Raw genomic sequence first — 17667 nt, 5'->3', positions numbered from 1 at the left:
TCACCACCTGTGAACAATTACCACAACCCACACCGACATCTGCAGAGAAGGGACAGGCGTGAGACTCAAGCCCAGGTCTGTCAGATTTTAGTTCTTTCCATGGTTCTTAGCAAATGAAAATAAAAACTATGTTTGAGGAAGACTTGCTTTTCATTATATTTGCTTTCATAGACTCAGATTAAACTACAGCCAAAACTATCATCCTACTTATCCTGGGGTGAATTTACATACCAGCAGTGACAACCCTAAAGACACACCATGCTCATGGTCCACCGAGGTGGGAAGGACTTGCTCAGTGCTGGGAAACCTGCAGGATAAAACCCACCCCCCAGAGCTGAGGAATGAAGTCACCGCATTTCAGCAAATATTTATCGAACACTCGAGTGCCAAGCACTGCTGGGAACGCGCTGATGAAAGGAACAGGACCCTGGACCTTTCAGGCAGCTGCACTTGGGCAGAAGGGTACTTCATAAAGTAGCCAGCACCACCAAATCTGCTTCAACACGCTCAGGAAAAGATGGGGGTGGAGACAGAAGAAACACAGACACACCCTGGTCCAAGTGACTTCTCTCTCCATTGTGTCTGCTTGGAAGTTTCCATAAAGCGTGTTAAATGCCACGAGAAGTCAAGGAGACACACACGGACCTGAAGCAGCCACACCAGTTGCCTGAGCCTCCATCCCACCTCTGAAGACACCAGCACGGCAGAAAGCCACCTAGGAACAGTCAGCACTCAAACCCTGCTTCCAGGGCCGGAAGGCCTTAGCTGGGAATAAAGCCCAGCTCAGGGCCACCTACCTGTCTGCGCCCGAGAACACTTCCCACAGCCCTCTCAGGCAACACCTCCCACAGTGTCAGGTCACACCTGATATGGCAGAGGGCGCCCTACACTGCACACCTGATTTAATAACCTGCGTTCCAAACTACACTTTTTTGGAGACAGGGTCTCAATATGAATTCAAGCTGGGCTTGAACTCACTATGTAGCACAGGCTAGCCGGGAACTCATGGTGATCCTCCTGCCTCACCCTCCTGAGTGCTGAGATTACAGGCATGCACCACCACGCCTGGCCCAAACTACACACGTGATTAGGTCTTTGCTTTGTGTTTGATTTCTCTACCCTATTCTATTTAACTTCCTCAGATGCTGAAGGATGCTGGCACAGTTATGAACGAACAGAAAACTGACAGTGTTAACAGACCAAATGGTTTGAACATCTGCTAAAATAACTCTGCTCAGATAAGTTTAGACTTATTTTCCAGAGAGGAGTTAGAATTTTTTTTTTTTTTTTGTACCGGGGATCAAACTTGGGACCTTGCACTTCTGAGGCAGGCAGTGACACCACTGAGCTAAATCCCCAGCCCCAGGAGTTAGAAGTTTTAAAAAAGGGCAACATAACTAAGTTGTTCCACACAATGTAGACATTTATTAGGACATTGTGAAATGTAAACCCTACGTTTTTGCAAGTCCTGCCCTTTCTTACATTTGGCTCTTTACATTCAATCTGTTTGGACCTAACAGCTCTGTTCGCTTTGGCCATTTGGGAAGCTCCAGAGGAGGCTGAGGCAGGCTCCCCACCTTCCGCTGGTGTTCGCACCCCTGGGGCCCTCAGTGCAGGAGGGAACCTGTGCTTGTGGGTGCATTCTCCTCAGAATAAACAAAATGCTCATTTTAGAAAATGTAGGAAAGCAGATGTAAAATAAAAACAATCCAAACCCACTCCCCAGCATGATCCCCAGTTGCATTTTGGAAACTTCCTGCCAGCCCTCCTCCCCTCGTGTTTTGCACACAGCTGAAATGCGCTCTGTAAACACAGTTGGGCCTCTCCGTTTCCCCAGCGCAGGAAGCACTGTATGCCTCCTGCCTTCCTCATTCACCTGGCCAGCAGGCTGCACCAATCAGTGAGCTGGGGCCCTGGGCCTCGGCCTCCCCGGGGCACCCTTCACACAGCAGCAAAGGTGAAATCGGCTGTCAGGGTCAGCACAGGGTCAGCACAAGGTCAATCAGTGGTAAGAGTAGTTTCCCTACCCTGAGTTGTTTGCAACTTTGATTTTGTTTTGTTGGTGCTGGAAAGGAACCCAGGGCTTTGCCCATGCTGCGATCCTTTTTTCATATTTAATATTGTTTCCTGAGGACAGGGTCCCACCAGCGGAATTTGGGGTCAAGAATATGCACTTTGTTAAAGTTATTCACACACCAGAGGGTTTCTATAAACAGCAAAATTCCAGCTCATACAAAATACTAGTTTAGATATAAAAAATATGCTTAAGCAATCTTGACTAACAAACAGGTAAGAAAATGTGCAGACGATCAGACACGCACCTCAGTCTTGCCAAGCCTGGGCTTTACTCGAGAAGCCACACAGAGACAAAGAACTCTTCCCAGCCTCCCCTCAACCAACCTGAGCCCTAGAGTGACCCTTTGCCAAGGTGCAAATGCGCCCCAGGGAACAAGCCTGGTCTCCTGAGACGAGCGCTGTTTCAAATTTTACCGAACTGCAGGAAGAAATGAATCAAGTCTCTACTTTCAAATGTGAAAGGAGAAGAGGCCTATAAAAAGATAGTACTGACCATGTGTAAGAACAGTTCTATTAAGGGCCAGGGATTTAGCTCAGTGGTTGCAGCACCTGCCTCGCAAGTGCAAGGTCCCGAGTTCAATCCCTGGTACCAAAAAAATAGAAATTTAGCTTAGTTCAGTGGTGTCGCCACCTGCCTTGCAAGTGCAAGGTTCTGAGTTCGATCCTGGTAACAAAAAGAAAAAAAAAAACAATGCCAGGCACAAAAGCCAGGTATTGAACAACTCCACTCCCATGAAATGTCATGGCAGGCAAATCCATGGGGACAGAATGCAGGCTCACACGGCTGGGTGCTGGAAGAGGGAGAAGACGGACAGCATGGTGGAAAAGTGAGGAAAAAAGAAAGGGAAAGAAAGTCAGAGGCCTCGCCCATCTTTCCACACCTACACAGCACTGTTCAACAGGGGATGATCCCTGAGCCTGAACTGGAAGCAGGGGACAGACACCAACATGGCCATAACCCAGACATCCTCCACCCTCAGACGCAGCGGACAGACAGCCAGAGGTGACCTCGAAACACTCTCTACTCAGGGACACACGGCCTACACAGGACACAGAAAACTGGACCACAGTCCACCCACCACTTAGGCACCAGGCAGGCAAAGGGAGGGCTAATCCCGAGGGCATTTGGAGTTCCTCCACCAGCCACACACACAGCGCCTGAGAGTGCAGACCCAGACTGGTAAGCACTACAAGGACCAATCAATCAAAACATGAAGGTGGGTTCAGAGAAAAACATGGCACCCGTAATCCCAGCAACTTGGCAGCCTTAGCCAGGAGGGTTCCAAGTCTGAGGACAGCCTGGGCAACTGAGCAAGACTCTGTTTCAATATTCTCAAAATAAATCTTTTTTTTTTCTTTTTGGTACTGGGGATCAAACTCGGGTCCTTAGCTTTCGAGGCAGGTGGTGGAACCACTGAGCTAAATCCCCAGCCCTCAAAATAAATCTTAAAAGGAGCCGGGGATTTAGTTCAGTGGTGCCGTGCCTGCCTTGAAAGTGCAAGGTCCTGAGTTTCATACCCGGTACCAAAACATAAATAAATAAATAAATAAATAAATAAATAAATATCTTTTTTTTTTTTTTTTGGTACTGGGGATCAAACTCAGGACCTTGTGCTTGCACAGCAGGTGCTGGAACCACTGAGCTAAATCCCTGGCCCCTAAAAATAAATCTTAAAAGGACTGGGAAGTGACTTGCTGGTAGAGACCCCTGGGTTTGATCACCTGTAACCCCCCCCACACACAGATATAAAAACCATAAAGAACATGCATAAGTCTGAAATAATTCTGTATGTACATCTAGGAAGATACTGCATTTAAAAAATTAAAATTGCACATTTTTTTTTTTGTACCGGGGATCGAACTTGGGACCTCACGCTTGCAAGGCAGGCGCTGGAACCACTGAGCTAAATCCCTGGCCCCAAAATTAGACATTTTTAAAGGAAATGAAGCACCAAAATGAGAACAGGATGAAATTAAAAAACAAGTTAAAAAAAAACAAGCTAAGATACAAGACAACATTTGAAAAGGAAGCAAGAATCATCACATGACAGTAGAATTAAAAATCCAGCTGAGCTGGGGATTTTGCTCTTGTGCCTGCCTTGCAAACACAAGGTCCTAAGTTCAATCCTCGGTACAAAAAAAAAAAGAATTAGGATCTCAGGGGATTTAGCTTAGTGGTTCCACCTCCTGCCTTTACAAGAGCAAGGTCCCAAGTTCAATCCCTGGTACCAAAAAAAAAAAAAATGACCATGAGAAAAGTTCATGGGCAAACTGGTGAGGGAAAGGATCATCTAACCTGCAAATAGTAAGAACAGGCCAAAACAAAACAAATGAAGACACAGTCTGAAGGCTGGAGAAGACCTTGCTCTCCTAATACACAGAATGCTACCCAACTCAATTAAGAGGCTGGTACCACTCGAAAACCAATCCAGTTCAAAAAGGAGAACAAAGACCTGGCTGCCTAAATGGAGAAAAAGGGCAGTATCACCCCACAGGCAGGTCCCCTCCACCTCATCCTGAAGATACAGACCAAGCCCAATACCACCCAAGCCCTGGAAGCCCAGGGAGATAGGTGAAGGGCTCTGCCGGGAAGCAGGGATGGGGCTGAGACCAGAAGGATGACCTGTTGACTGCAGAACACTGAAGGAGAGCTGTCACGAACCCAAGCTGCACTCAGACACAGGGAGAGAAGGAAACACTGGCCTGCCAACCCTCACTGTGACAACTGGTGACTAAACAGTGAGGTCCAGCAATCACCCTGCCACTTAGGAGGTACATCATCTTTCCCCAGAGGAAGCAGGAAAACAGCTTTACAGAAACCAACAGGTAACTGTGGGATGCAGAACAGGGTGGGGAGGAGTCAATTTTGCAAACTCATCATAAAATGGATTCAAATATTAGGTATGAAAGCTGAAAACCACTGGTAGGAGGTTCTAGGGACAAGGCTGGGCCTGCACAGTGAGGAAGATGTGCAGTAATACACATGCCTTCTAACTGCCGGGAGCGATCCAGGACTGCAGGTGCTCCAAGTGATACTCAGCAGAGCACTAGCCAGCAGGACACACCTCCTGCAGGGTGCTGCCCAACAAGGCACAAAGCATCCATATCCACATCTGCCCAAAATATCAGCCTGAGTATACTCAGGCCTCCAAGACCTCTCACCTCCAGTTTGTAGGAAATGGAAGATAAAGAACAACAAAAAAGGAACCCCAGGAAACAATCAGACAAATTCACAAAGAGATTTGCTAATTGCCCTTGTTTCTTCAGAAAGCTGATGTTCAACAGGGTGTAGTGGGGCACTCCTATAGTCCCAGCACATGGAGGGCTGAGGAGGAGAATCCTCGTGAGTTCAAGGCCAGCCTGGGTGCCACATTGAGTTCTAGGTTAGCCTAAACTGCACAGCAAGACCCTGTCCAGCAAAAAACAAATAAATAAAAGGCAGATGTCATGGGAGGAACGAGGTCAGTGGAGGAAGCTATTCCGAAGAAACTAAAAAGATACAATGAACTATGTATAAATCTGATGGAAGCCGGGCATTGAGGGGCACATGCCTATGATCCCAGCACTCCAGGAGGCTGAGGCAGAAGGATCACAAGTTCAAGCCCAGCCTGGGCAACTTAGTGAGCTGGAAACCCTGTCTCTAAATAAAAAGGGTGGGAATGAGCTCTGGGTTCAGTCCCCAGTACTACATCTGAGATGTGTGTTCAAGATCCCACTATGATTATGGATTTTTCATTTCCATTACAATCATGTTAACTTTCCTTTTGCATGTTTTTTGTTTGTTTTTGTTTTTTTTGGGGGGGGGGGGTGGTACTGGGGATCGAACTCAGGTCCTTGTGCTTGCACAGCAGGCAGCGAAACCACTGAGCTAAATCCCCGGCCCTATTTTTGTTTTTTGAGACAGGGTCTCACTATGTAGTGTAGGCTGGCCTTGAACTCACTATGCAGCCCAGGCTGGCCTCAAACTCACAGTGATCCTCCTGCCTCAGCTCCCCAAGTGCTGGGATTACAGGCTTCTTTTGCATATTTTAAAGAATGTTATTAGGTATTTACAATTTTAAATTACTACCTCTGAAATTAGCCTTTTATCATTTAACAGTATTATCTTGATTTGATATTCTTAGCGTTAATGCACTTTGATATTAAAATAGCCACATCAGTTTTCTTTTGGTTAGTTTTTGCATAATATTTTCCCATTCCTTTGTTTCAAGTGTATTTTTTTTTTTTTTTTGGTACCGGGGATCGAACTTGGGACCTTGTGCCTGCAAGGCAGGCAGTGGAACCACTGAGCTAAATCCCCGGCCCCTAATGCTTTTTTTTTTTTTGGTACTGGGGATCAAACTCGGATCCTCGTGCTTGTGCAGCAGGCGGCGAAACCACTGAGCTAAATCCCCAGCCCAAGTGTATCTTTTTTAAACACCTTAGTCAGGTGACGTTTTCCCATCCCATCCAGATTCTGTCTTGCTGGCGCATGTAAATCCACTTACACTGAAAGTGACACTGACATGCTGGGTCTCACTCTGCTGGCTGTTTGATTTCTATTTGGCCCACGTGTTCAAAGTCCCACTTCTTCCCTCTCTTGCCTTCTTCCGGATTTAGAATTTATTATTTTAGTGGAGTCCATCACCATTTTAGTGGCCACCACACAGGTCACAGCACACATCCCTAGCTTCCCTGACACGAACTGCTTCTTTCCATCTCCGGGGAATGGTTCTACTCCATGTACCACTTTCTGGCATGCATGTGCTCTAGTCCTACACACACTTAAACCTGAAAGACAGAGGTCATTTTTACAGTCAACAACACTTGGTCTTTTCTACGTATATGCCTGTCCTGTCGTCTTCATTCCCTCCAACAACTCCAACCTGTCACCTGAGGTCATTTTCTTTTTGCCAAAACAAACATAAAACCTTCATGTTTCCTTTAGTGTGGGTCCGCCGGCAAGAACACTCTGTTCGTTTATTTGAAAACGTCTGCATTTCAGCTTCACATGTGAAGGTTTTCATTCTCTAACACAAACCCGGGGTTCTGTCAGCGTCCCTGAGCCCGCTGGCTTCACAGTTCCTGTGCAGAACGTGGCATGGCCTGAATGCTCCTTGGAGAGAAGCCTGTCTGAAGCCACAATGGGCCTCCAACCACCCACTCCAGTTCTCACCATCTCCTCACCAAGTGCCGAGGCTCAGTGTGCCGCATTCCAAGGCCAGCAAATCCGAGGCGCCATCCACGAGCTGTGGGAATGCTCGGCAGGGCCTCTCCAAGTGCCCTCTTAGCTCCGTGTCTCTCACCCCCGTTGTGGCAACAGGACACAAAGCAGGCCATCTCACCAGGTCTTGGGTCTTTGGCTTCCTTGCAGGTATTTTCTTTCCGTTATCTTCTGGGTCACTCGTTTTTCAGCTGTATCTAATCTGCTCTTCCTTTGATTAGTTAATTTGATTATTATATATTTTGATTTTAGAATTTTCTGGGATTTTTTTTTTAATTTCTCTCCAAAGCTATGTCTGAAATCTGCAGCTGTTGTAGATCTTTTTTGGAGGGGTGGTTGGGACAGGGTCTCGCTATGTAGTCCAGGCTGGCCTGGAACTAACAGCAATCCTCCTGCCTCAGCTTGCCGGAGTGCTGAGATTAAGGTTTTGTAGATCTGTCTGCAGAGCAGGCTGCTTCTGCTGGTTTTAACTCCACAGCTTCCTCTCCCTCTGAGTCTATTTTCATTTCATGCACGACACCAAATGTACTGGCTTAGGGAAGGAGCTGGAGGCCTCTCCCTCTAGGGATGTTACCTTTTGTTCTTCCCTTCAGGCCTGGGATTGGACTAGGGCCTTTACACTGAGACACTTCCTCAGCCCTTTTCTTCTTTTTCATTTTTTTGTTTTGTTTTGTTTTGGTACTGGGGATCGAACTCAGGTCCTTGTGCTTTCGAGGCAGGCAGCAGAACCAGTGAGCTAAACCTCCGGCCCTTCTTTTTTATTTTCAGACAAGGTATCGCTAAGTTGCCCAGACTGGATGGGACCCTCCTGCCTAAGCCTCCCAGAGTGTTGGGGTTACAGGTGTGCGGGAAGATTGTTTGCTTCTGTTAGGAACCTGGAGATACTAGCACTCTGGGATGACTAATCTCCTCAGAGAGCTAAGATGATCTGAAACAGGGCTGGCGTCCTTCCGAACTTCTCTCTCTCTCATCCCAGCCCCTGGAAGCAGCTTTTTGGGATGCCAACCCACCTGGTGGCCTGCCACACCCAGAACTGCTGCCTTGGGCAAAGCTCATACCTCAGCCCCACCAGCATGCTCAGGGCATCACAGAGCTCAGTCCCCTTTCTTTCCCCTTTGGCACCATGACCAGGCCCTGTGTTAGTGTCCCAGGCTGTGGTGACCAAGCACCACAACTGCCAGGCTTAAAAAGCAAAAGTGAAGCCAGCTGTGGTGACGCACAGGTGTGATCCCAGCACATGAGAGGCTGAGGCAGGAGGATCACTGTGAGTTTAAGGCCAGTCTGGGCTGCATAGAGAAACCCCCCAAAAATAAAAATGACTATTGGAGATGTCACTCAGTACAAAGGTCTTAGGTTCAATCTCCAACACCACAAAGAGAAGCAAAGCAAAACCAGTTGCCTCACTTTTCTAGAGTCTACAGGTCTAAAATCAAGGGTCAGGAAGGCCACCCTCCCTCTGATGGCTCCAGGAAGAGTTCACCCCTTGCCTCTCCAAGCTCTGGTGGCCCTGGCATCTCAATTTGCAGGTACACAGCTGTAACCCTAGACTCCATTTTCACAGCTGTTTGTTTATGACAAGATCTCACTCTGTAGTTCAGGCTGGCCTCAAACTTGTGGAGATCTTCCTGCTTCAGCCTCCCAAGTGCTGGGATTACAGGTGTGCACCACCATGCCCATCGACTTTTTTCTGTGTCTGTCCAACTCTGTCAAAGATACCAGACATCAGAGTTTGCCCTAAATTCAGGATGATTTCATCTTAATTAATGACACCTGCAAAGACACTGCAAGGTCACATTCGAGATTCCAGGAAGACTAGGTCTTGGGAGATGCTATCCACTACAGAACACTCTCCGGATCCCAAGGTCTGATGTGGCCAGTGCCACACTCACTTCCATCACAGAACTGCAGCCCTGAGCCAGCGCCTGGTACAAGGGCTCATGGGAGGCCCTGAGCCCACCTACCCTTTCCACTCACTTCCCAGCCGGAAGTCACTGCCCAGGAAGCTCCGAACAAATCCCTGAGGTCAGATCACACCCACGTGGATGCCTCTCACAGCACAGCCCTCCCTCGAAAAGCACTCTTCACCACACACACACACACACACACACACCCCTTGGAGCTCTCTGTCTGCACCTCTGGGCTCCCATCTAGGAGCCACTGCTGTTCACAGGGTGGCCCGGTGCCTGGCACAGCACTTAACCACATCAAGATCCCCAGTATCGCTGAAGTCAACGGAACCAATGAAATAACATAAACAACATCCTACCCCTGGCATTTCTGCAGGTCTCAGTAAACTACCAATTTCTCTAAAGGATCTTCAGGGCTAGTTTTCAGTCAAGACTTGTTTTTACAGTGTTTGCTCTTTTGGCTGCCAGAGATCGAGTCTCACCAGGACTGGCTTGAGCTGGAGGGAGAGAGTGCCAGGAAGATACTGCAGTGTAGGGTTCAAAAGTGAGCCATCAGAAAGACAGCAATAACCAAAAGCAACTAAGCCAGGCGTGGTGGGCACACCTGTAACCCCAGCACTCAGGAGGCTGAGGCAGGAGGATCACTGGGAGTTCAAGGCCACACTGAGCTACACAGTGAGTTTAAGGTCAGCCTGAACAGCATAGTGAGACTCTGTCTCAAAAAAAAAGTAACCATGCAGAGGGACTATTACACCAAGTAGATTATCCATTTAATTCTATGAGTTATCAGCATTTCTATTTTATCACTTATCTTGCAGATATGGAAACTGAGGCTCATGAACACACAGCTAACACTGTCATTATAACATCCCAAGAACTAGTATTTTCCCTTCTTAGAGATAAAGAAACTAATTTTTTGGGGGGGGGGGTCCTCGCTATATAGTTCATGCTGACCTTGAATACACAATATAGCCCAAGCTGGCCTTGAACTGCCAGCAATCCTCCTGCCTCACCCTCCCAAGTGCTGGTATCACAAGGTGTGCCCCACACTTGGTGAAGAAACCAAATTGTGAGGTTGAGAAACTTGCCCAAGGGCCGGGGATTTAGCTCAGTGGTTCCGCCCCCTGTCTCACAGGCACAAGATCCTGAGTTCAATCCCCAGTACCTCAAAAAAGAAGAAACTTGCCCATGATCACACGTCTCCTATTAGGGAACAGGTCTGAACAGATTTTATGTGCCACCAAAGTTCAGGCTCGAAAATCCTATAATGTAATGGCATTCAAAACCTTTTATAACCAGATGTGGAGATGCACTCCTGTAATTCCACCTACTCAGGAGGCTGAGGCAGGAAGATCACAAGTGCAAGGCCACCCTGAGCAATTTAATGAGATCCTGTCTCAAAATAAAAATGTGTGGAGAGGCCAGGCATGGTGACACACATCTGTGATCCCAGCACTCAGAAGGCTGAGGCAGGAGGATCACTGCAAGTTCATGGCCAACCTGAGCTACACAGTGAGTTCAACGCCAGCCTTAAATACATAGACTCTATCTCAAAAGAAAAGAAAGGGCTGGGGATTTAGCTCAGTGGTTCCGCTGCCTGCCTGGAAAGCGTAAGGTCCTGAGTTGGATCCCCGGTACCAACAAAAACAAAAGTGTGAGGAAGGTAGCTCAGTGGTAAAGTGCCCCTGGACTTGACCCCCTGTACCACAAATAACAAACAAAAACACCTTTTGTAGGGGCTGGGGGTGTACTTCAGTGATAGAGTGCTTGACTAGCACACATGATACCCCAGGAGGGATGGCTATGATCAGGAAAATAGTGGTGCTGGCAAGTATGAGGAGAACTGGAGCCTTCCTCACATGCTGCTAGCGGGAATGTAAAATGGTTTGGGAACTTTATAAAATAGTCCCACACTTCCTCAAAGTGTTAAGCACTGTGCTACCATATGGCCCGGCACTTCCACACCTCCACGCCCACAAACAAAACAGAATGTGCATTAGGGTCAGAGAGGCATTATCCAAAATAGCCAAAACAGGAAAAAAACCCAAATATCCATCAGCTGATGACTGAATAAAGTGCAGCAATATCATTACAATGTAACATTATTCAACAATAAAAAGGGGAGGGGGCCAGGAATGTAGCTCAGTGGTTCGCCCCGCCTGCCTCCCAAGCACAAGGTCCTGAGTTCGACCGCCGGTACCAAAAAAAAAAAAAACAAACAATAAAAAGGAATGATGTACCAATGCATGCTACAACATAAAGGAGCGTCGAAAATATGCTAAGAGAAACCAGACACAACAGACCACATGCTGTATCAGAATTAGCAAATACATAGAAAAGAGATCAGTGGTTGCCTAGGGTAGGAGGAGCTGGGAGGAAATGGGGTGATAAGAATGTTCTAAAATCGCTTGTGCTGACAGGTGCACAACTGTGAATACACTAAAAACCATGTCGCACTCCTGTGATCCCAGCACTCAGGAGGCTGAGGCAGGAGGATTGCCACGAATTCAAGGCCAGCCTGGAATACATAGGGAGACCTGCCTCAAAAAAAAAAAAGTGAATTCAACCTGGCATGGTGGCACACACCTGTAATCCTAGCACTTGGGAGGCTGAGGTAGGAGGAATGCTTCGAGTTCGAGGCCAGCCTGAGCTACATAGTGAGTCCAGGGCGAGCCTGAACTACAAAGGGAGACCCTGCCAAAAAAAAAAAAAAAAAATGTGAATTGTGCAATGTGCAAATTACAGCTCATAAAGCTGGTTTTCAAGTCTTTGAAGACTTGAACCTTTTACCTATTTTCTACTAGTCTTCATTTAACAATGGAAAATGCTTCATTTAAATTTGAAATACAAGCCCTTCCATGCTTATATGAAAAAAATGACAACTTTTGGGAAAGTTACAAGGTCTCACCAGGTAGGCCTGACTAGCCTCTAACTGTAATTGTCCTGCCTCAGCCTCCTAAACAGCTGGGAATACTGATCCATATCCAGCTTAGAAGTTTTTAAATAATTTAAACTCTATCTTAGTAGATGATAGCTTCACAGAATTACACTGTTGTTTACTCAAACTTCAAAATACCATCTAATATGCTGGTTACCTTACCAGTCAGCACTGCATATTAGCTCCACTCCTTACACTCTGGCTATGAGATCGCAGTCAGCATTGCGTATTATGGTCAGGTAATTCAAATGAACCCACATGTCTGCTGGAGACAGTTTCAACTCTAAAGAGTTCAAACACAGCTAGATGTGGTGGCACAAGCCTGTAATCCCAGCACCCACCCTGGGAGGCTGAGGCACGAGGATCACAACCTCAACCCAGCCTGAGCAACTAAGCAATTTAGCAAGATCCAGTCTCAAAAGAAAAAATAAAACAAGGCCTGGTGATACAGCTCAGTGCAAAGACCCTGAATCCAATGCCCAGTACCGCAAAAAAAAAGTTCAAACACATGGAAACATAACACACATGTGTAAATACTAAACTAACAAATGATTATTTCAATCAACATGTACTGAACTGTTGCTAAAGACTTGGAGGAAAGTTTTAAAAAGTTTATCACCTAAAGATCTCTTTGGAGCTTGGTAGGCTTCTCTTCACAAGAAGGGTCTTGTTTCTCAAAGTGTATTTCACAGCACAGCAGCAGCAGCAGCAGCAGCAGCAGCCACCTCTGTCTTAGTTACTTCTCTTGTTGCTGAGACAAAATACCCAACGCCCAAAGTTAAGGGAGAAAAGGTTCATTTAGCTCAGTTTGTAGAGGTTTCAGTCCATAGTTGGCTGGCTCCACAGCAGGGTGGCATGGCAGAGGGATATCACAGGAGAAACAGTCCGTGGCAGGCAGAATGTAGCAAGCAAGCAAACAAAGGATGACCACAGCTCTTTCTATCCCTTGTATCTTACCCAGGCTACACAGGACAGGCAGCACGCACACCCTTAATCCTAGTGCCCTTGAGCCTAGCATTACACCATGAATCAATCCCAGTGTGACATACCCTAGATCCACCCACCTCTGAAAACCCCCCACCTATGAACACATGAGGCTTTGGGGGACAGCTAGACACAAGCTATAACAGCTTCTCTTGGGGGCTTTTTAGAAATGGAAGTTCTCAGGCCCCACTATGGCCTCCTCAGCCATGATCACTATTTTAACAAGAGCCCCAGGGAACATGTCTACAATTAAAATTTGAGGAATATTGTCAGAAGAGCCTTCCTTTTTTTTTTTTTTTTTTTTTTTTGGTACCAGGGGTCAAACTCTGGTCCTTACACTTGCGCAGCAAGCGGTGAAACCACTGAGCTAAATCCCCGGGCCTTCTTTTTTTAAAATTGCTTCTTTCCCTGAATGAAGATAGCTCAAGCTCTCACTAGACTATTATTTTGATAACCTGACATACATACAGTTCTGGTCCTGGGCCAGCTTGTCCCCAGGTCCATTCCTCACTCCTCTGCTCTATGGACTGCAGAATGAGTCCTACAGGCAAGGGAGCTAAGGACGTTTGTGGCACCAACTGTGCCCTCCGGCAAGCTCGCCAGATGGACCGCTGTAGTTCCAGCTTCTGGCAGAGCCAGTTGCCCCTGCAGTCACCCTCACTCCTCCCTTTGTCCCTGCACTTAGGGATGGCAGTGGTTTCCCTCTGGTTGCTTCATCTCCAAGTTGCCTCACTGCCTGTGGTTTGCATTCTCAGTTCCCCCAGCACCTGTGCCAGGGCTCAGCTGCATCCAACTACCTCTGGCTTCCACACTGAAAGGGGCTTGTTTCCTGCTAGACTCAGAAAGATAGCCCACAGCATTTAGATATTTCTATTAGATACCAAATACATCAGAGGAAGTTAGTGAATGCCAGCTCTGCTGCAAAAGGGAGTTGGTGCATGCGCAGAAAACCTCACATTTCCCACACTCTGACGATCCCTAACAACCGAGAAGAAAAGCAGCCTTGAGCTATCTGTACAGCAGATGTGACTGTGTTCCGAAATGCTAGTCCTCTGGGTGTATTTTTAACATTGTACCCAACACTCCCCCTCACCCAGAACAGCTGGTGTAGCAGCTATTGTTTTAGGGGGGGAAAGAAAGAAAGAAACACCTCCTGAAGAACAAAATTCTGGACTCGTACTGGAATCTCAGAGGAATGGAGCCTCTCTCACTATGGCCAAGACCTCACACCTGTAATTCTCAGGCGACCCCACAATGGGCAGCGCTCCACTAAAGGACCAAGCAACAAGAGAGAGCAACCCTCCAAGCTCCTCCGGAAAGCACCTAACCGGCATGTACCTGGAATCCTTCTCTATGGTTCCCTCGTGCTGTCAAAGCCAAAAAGCTAACCCTCCCCAATGGGACCAGCCCTTCAAACTCTTGCCCTGACCTACCTTTCCAGCCTTTTCCAAATTCCACTCAAGCTCATCACTTGCTGACTCAACTTCTGGCCATTTCCAGGTGTGCCTAAACTTCAGACGCAACTCTGGAACATGGGGAACAACATTTCCTCCATGGAAAGTTGTATTCCTGAGGACCCCACATAAGAGGATATCTTTATCCCTGCTGCCTCCTGGGGCAGCGAACTTCTTTGTTCGCTGGGCTTCCACAGCGCTCGTGTTGTAATGTTACCTGCACAGGTTCCCATCTCTCTATTAGCCTGGATCCTGACAGGTTTGGACCCAAATCCACATTTACTACGTGGGCAAGTCATCTAACCGCTGCACTTCAATGTCCACTTTCATAAGGAGAAAATGACAGACACCATCTGATTTACTGGGTTACCAACACACTAAGTTAATCATTTGAGGCGCCTAAAGCGAACCCAAAAATAAGTGCTATCACAGAGTAAGCGCTGAAGAACTGCTATTACTACTCTATCATTCCCAGTACCATTATCCCTAGGATGGTACTGGTGCTCAGTATGTATCTGCCGAATAACTGGGGCGCTCACAACAACCGTTTGTAACACGTTAGGATCCAACAGGACCTGGGGATCCCGGGTCCGAGGTATCCAAGACAATGCAAGAAATGGCTCCCACGGTAAAGGGACCAACTGGCTCCGGAGGAAAAGCGCACTGCAGCAGGATGAGACAGCCTGTGCCAGCCGGAACTGCCCCACGGAGCCAACCTGCTGCCAGCCACCTGTCCGCCCACCTGCCCACGGAATCCCGGTTCCTAGAGAGGGTTCACCGGGGCAAAAACGAGAAGCAGTTCTCACAGGAACCACAATGGGGAAAAAAAGGGGGCAACTTTCCTCCCGCAGAAAGGACATGCGTCTTTCTGGAGCGAATGCCGGGTGTCCGGGGTCCTCCACGGAGAGTCGGGGGCCCTGCGGGTGCGCACTGCCGGCTACGCGGGGCAGGCGGCGCCGCTGGGGCCGCACATCCCTTCCCTCTCGGGGCCCAAGGCCTAGGGGAGACCCCGCACCGGGGAATGAATGGCTTCGGGGCTCCACACGCATCCACAAAGCGGCCGGCGGAGAGCCCGTCCGGGGCGCAGAAACGTGCAGCGCGGAGCCTGGCGCAGCGGCCCCGCCCCGCCCCTCCCGCGCCCCCCAAGCAGCGCCCACCTGCGCCCCGCCCGCCCCGCCCGGGCCGTTACCCGGCAGGGCGCGCTCGGCCCGGACAGCGGCGGCCGCGGACCACGGGGTGGGCCGGACCGGGCCTGGGCGGCCGCTCGCGCAGGGCCACGGGCCTCGGCGGGAGCCGCGGCGTGAGGGACGCGCACCCGGCCGCCGCGCCGCGGGGCTCACCTTCTGGCGGATCTGGCCCGACGTGGACACCTTGCGGATGAGCTTCTGCGGGGAGCCGGGCTCTGCCTCGGGCTCGCTGTCCGACGACTCCTCAGGCGGCGGCGGAGGAGGAGGCTGCGGCGGACCCGGCTGAGGGGCGCCCGCCGCCGCCATGCTGCCCGGCCAGCGCGCGCGCCGCGGGGGGCGGGAAGGGGCGGGGCCGCGCGCCGGGGGCGGGGAGGGGCGGGGCCGGCGGCCACACGCTCCGCCCCGTCCCCCGCGGCGCCCTCGGGCCGTGCGCGCAGCCGCAGAGAGTGCAGCGTGCCAGCCCCTCCCCGCCCCGCAGGAGGCTCTGCCCCGCTCCAGACCCCTCCTCGTCCTCGCTTGTAGGTTTTCTTCTTCAGGCACAATTTGTATTGGTTTCTACATCCCCTGTACTTTCCATCCTTCCCATCAGAGTGTGACCCCCCCCGAGAGGCCCGGAGCTGGCGTGGCGCCCCCTTCGCGGACTGGATGCAGGCGTTGATCATGCACCCCGACCGGGTGCGGGGCAGGGCGCACAGCTCGGTCCCGGCAGGCCCCAGGTGTAAGGAGAGGTGGAACGTGTCAGCGGGCCCTGTCCATTGAGAGAAACCCGCGTTCTAGGCGGAGAGCAGATTTGTACAAAGGCCCAGAAGCAAGAAGGACCAGGTCTGCCAAAAGAAAAGGAAAAGGCTGCTTAGCTGGGAAACAGCACCCTGGGGCGGGCGGGTCACACGAGGCTTAGTGAACCAGATGAGAAGGCTGCGGTTCCTGCTGAGGCCCGGGCAGGACAGTCGCAAAGCTGGGGGCTGTGATCCAGGCTTTGAAGTCATCTTGGGGCTGATGGCCAGCCTGGATTGTGGGAGGGTTAGAGACAGAGGAGGACAGACCCAGGAGGCCTGCGGAGGGGACAGGGACGAGCCCCCCCCCCCCCGTTGGGCACTGGCTCCGCCCTTCATGGGGCAGAAGAGGAGGAAGTACAGTTGGAGAAGAGATCACTCGAGTTCAGGCTACCCTCTGGGAAATCCACAGAGCGGATTGGTACCACCCAGGAGGTGTTCGGCTGTGAGGGGTAAGCCATCGGAAGCTGTCCAGGGGTCCCCTCCCCTTCCAAAGGGCTGCTGCTGGAGACTGCTGGTCGCCAGTGGGCCGACCTGCCTGCCAGCCTGCCAGTCACAAGCTCCGCCCTGGGCCATGCTGACCAGGTTAGGACAAGCCTAGCACCCCCAGAGGCCACGAGGTAGCATCTGGCATGGGTATAAGGCCAGGGGGTGGCCTCACAGCCAGGACAGGCCTGAGAACCCAGGTGTATCAGGCTATGTACGCCACACTGGGCTGCGGGGCACTAGCCACATGTGGCTATTTACACTTAAATCCCAATTAGAAATCAATTTCCAGTTCCTCAGTCACACTAGCCACACCTCACGTGCTCAGGAGCCGCATGTGGCTTGACAGCTACCACGCTGGGCAGCACAAATACAGAACCTTCCACCCTTTGATGTTCTGCCACGCAGAACAGTGATTGATCCGGGGTAATGAGCACCCACAATGTACTGGACACCCGAGCAGCCCCCGAGCCAGTGGGATGCTGCCATTCTGGAGATGAAGCCCTGGCACGGCTCGGAAGGCCCAGGTATCTCTCTCCACAGCTTACCAGAGAGCCAGGGCTCACACCTGGACCATGGGATTGCCCAGTCCAACCCACTGAGGGTTAGCTCTCCTGGGAGGCTGAGGCAGGAAGAGTGCCAAGAGTTCAAGGCCAGCA

The 17667-nt window shown here is 49.9% G+C and overlaps 1 protein-coding gene across 11 annotated transcripts in view; it reads right to left on the bottom strand.

Annotated features, from left to right (window-relative positions):
• Positions 1–16092, bottom strand: part of Dgkd (diacylglycerol kinase delta) — an 82286-nt gene extending 66194 nt beyond the window's left edge. For 10 of the 11 annotated variants that reach the window (XM_087209440.1, XM_087209442.1, XM_087209444.1 and 7 more), the window contains exon 1: positions 15903–16092. In XM_087209440.1, the coding sequence (XP_087065566.1) occupies positions 15903–16055 (153 nt within the window). In that variant the 5' untranslated portion in view covers positions 16056–16092. The remainder of the gene's footprint in view (positions 1–15902) is intronic. The other variant, XM_087209450.1, reaches the window with a different exon arrangement.
• Positions 16093–17667: the final 1575 nt, after the last annotated feature.

This window comes from Heterocephalus glaber, unplaced genomic scaffold (assembly GCF_053883595.1).
Source record: "Heterocephalus glaber isolate CG9 unplaced genomic scaffold, H.glaber_assembly_v1.0 deba00001004, whole genome shotgun sequence".
In the NCBI taxonomy this organism is placed as follows: Eukaryota; Metazoa; Chordata; class Mammalia; order Rodentia; family Bathyergidae; genus Heterocephalus; species Heterocephalus glaber.
Note: the sequence above shows the minus strand (reverse complement) of the source record. Positions and strands in the feature narration are given on the sequence as shown.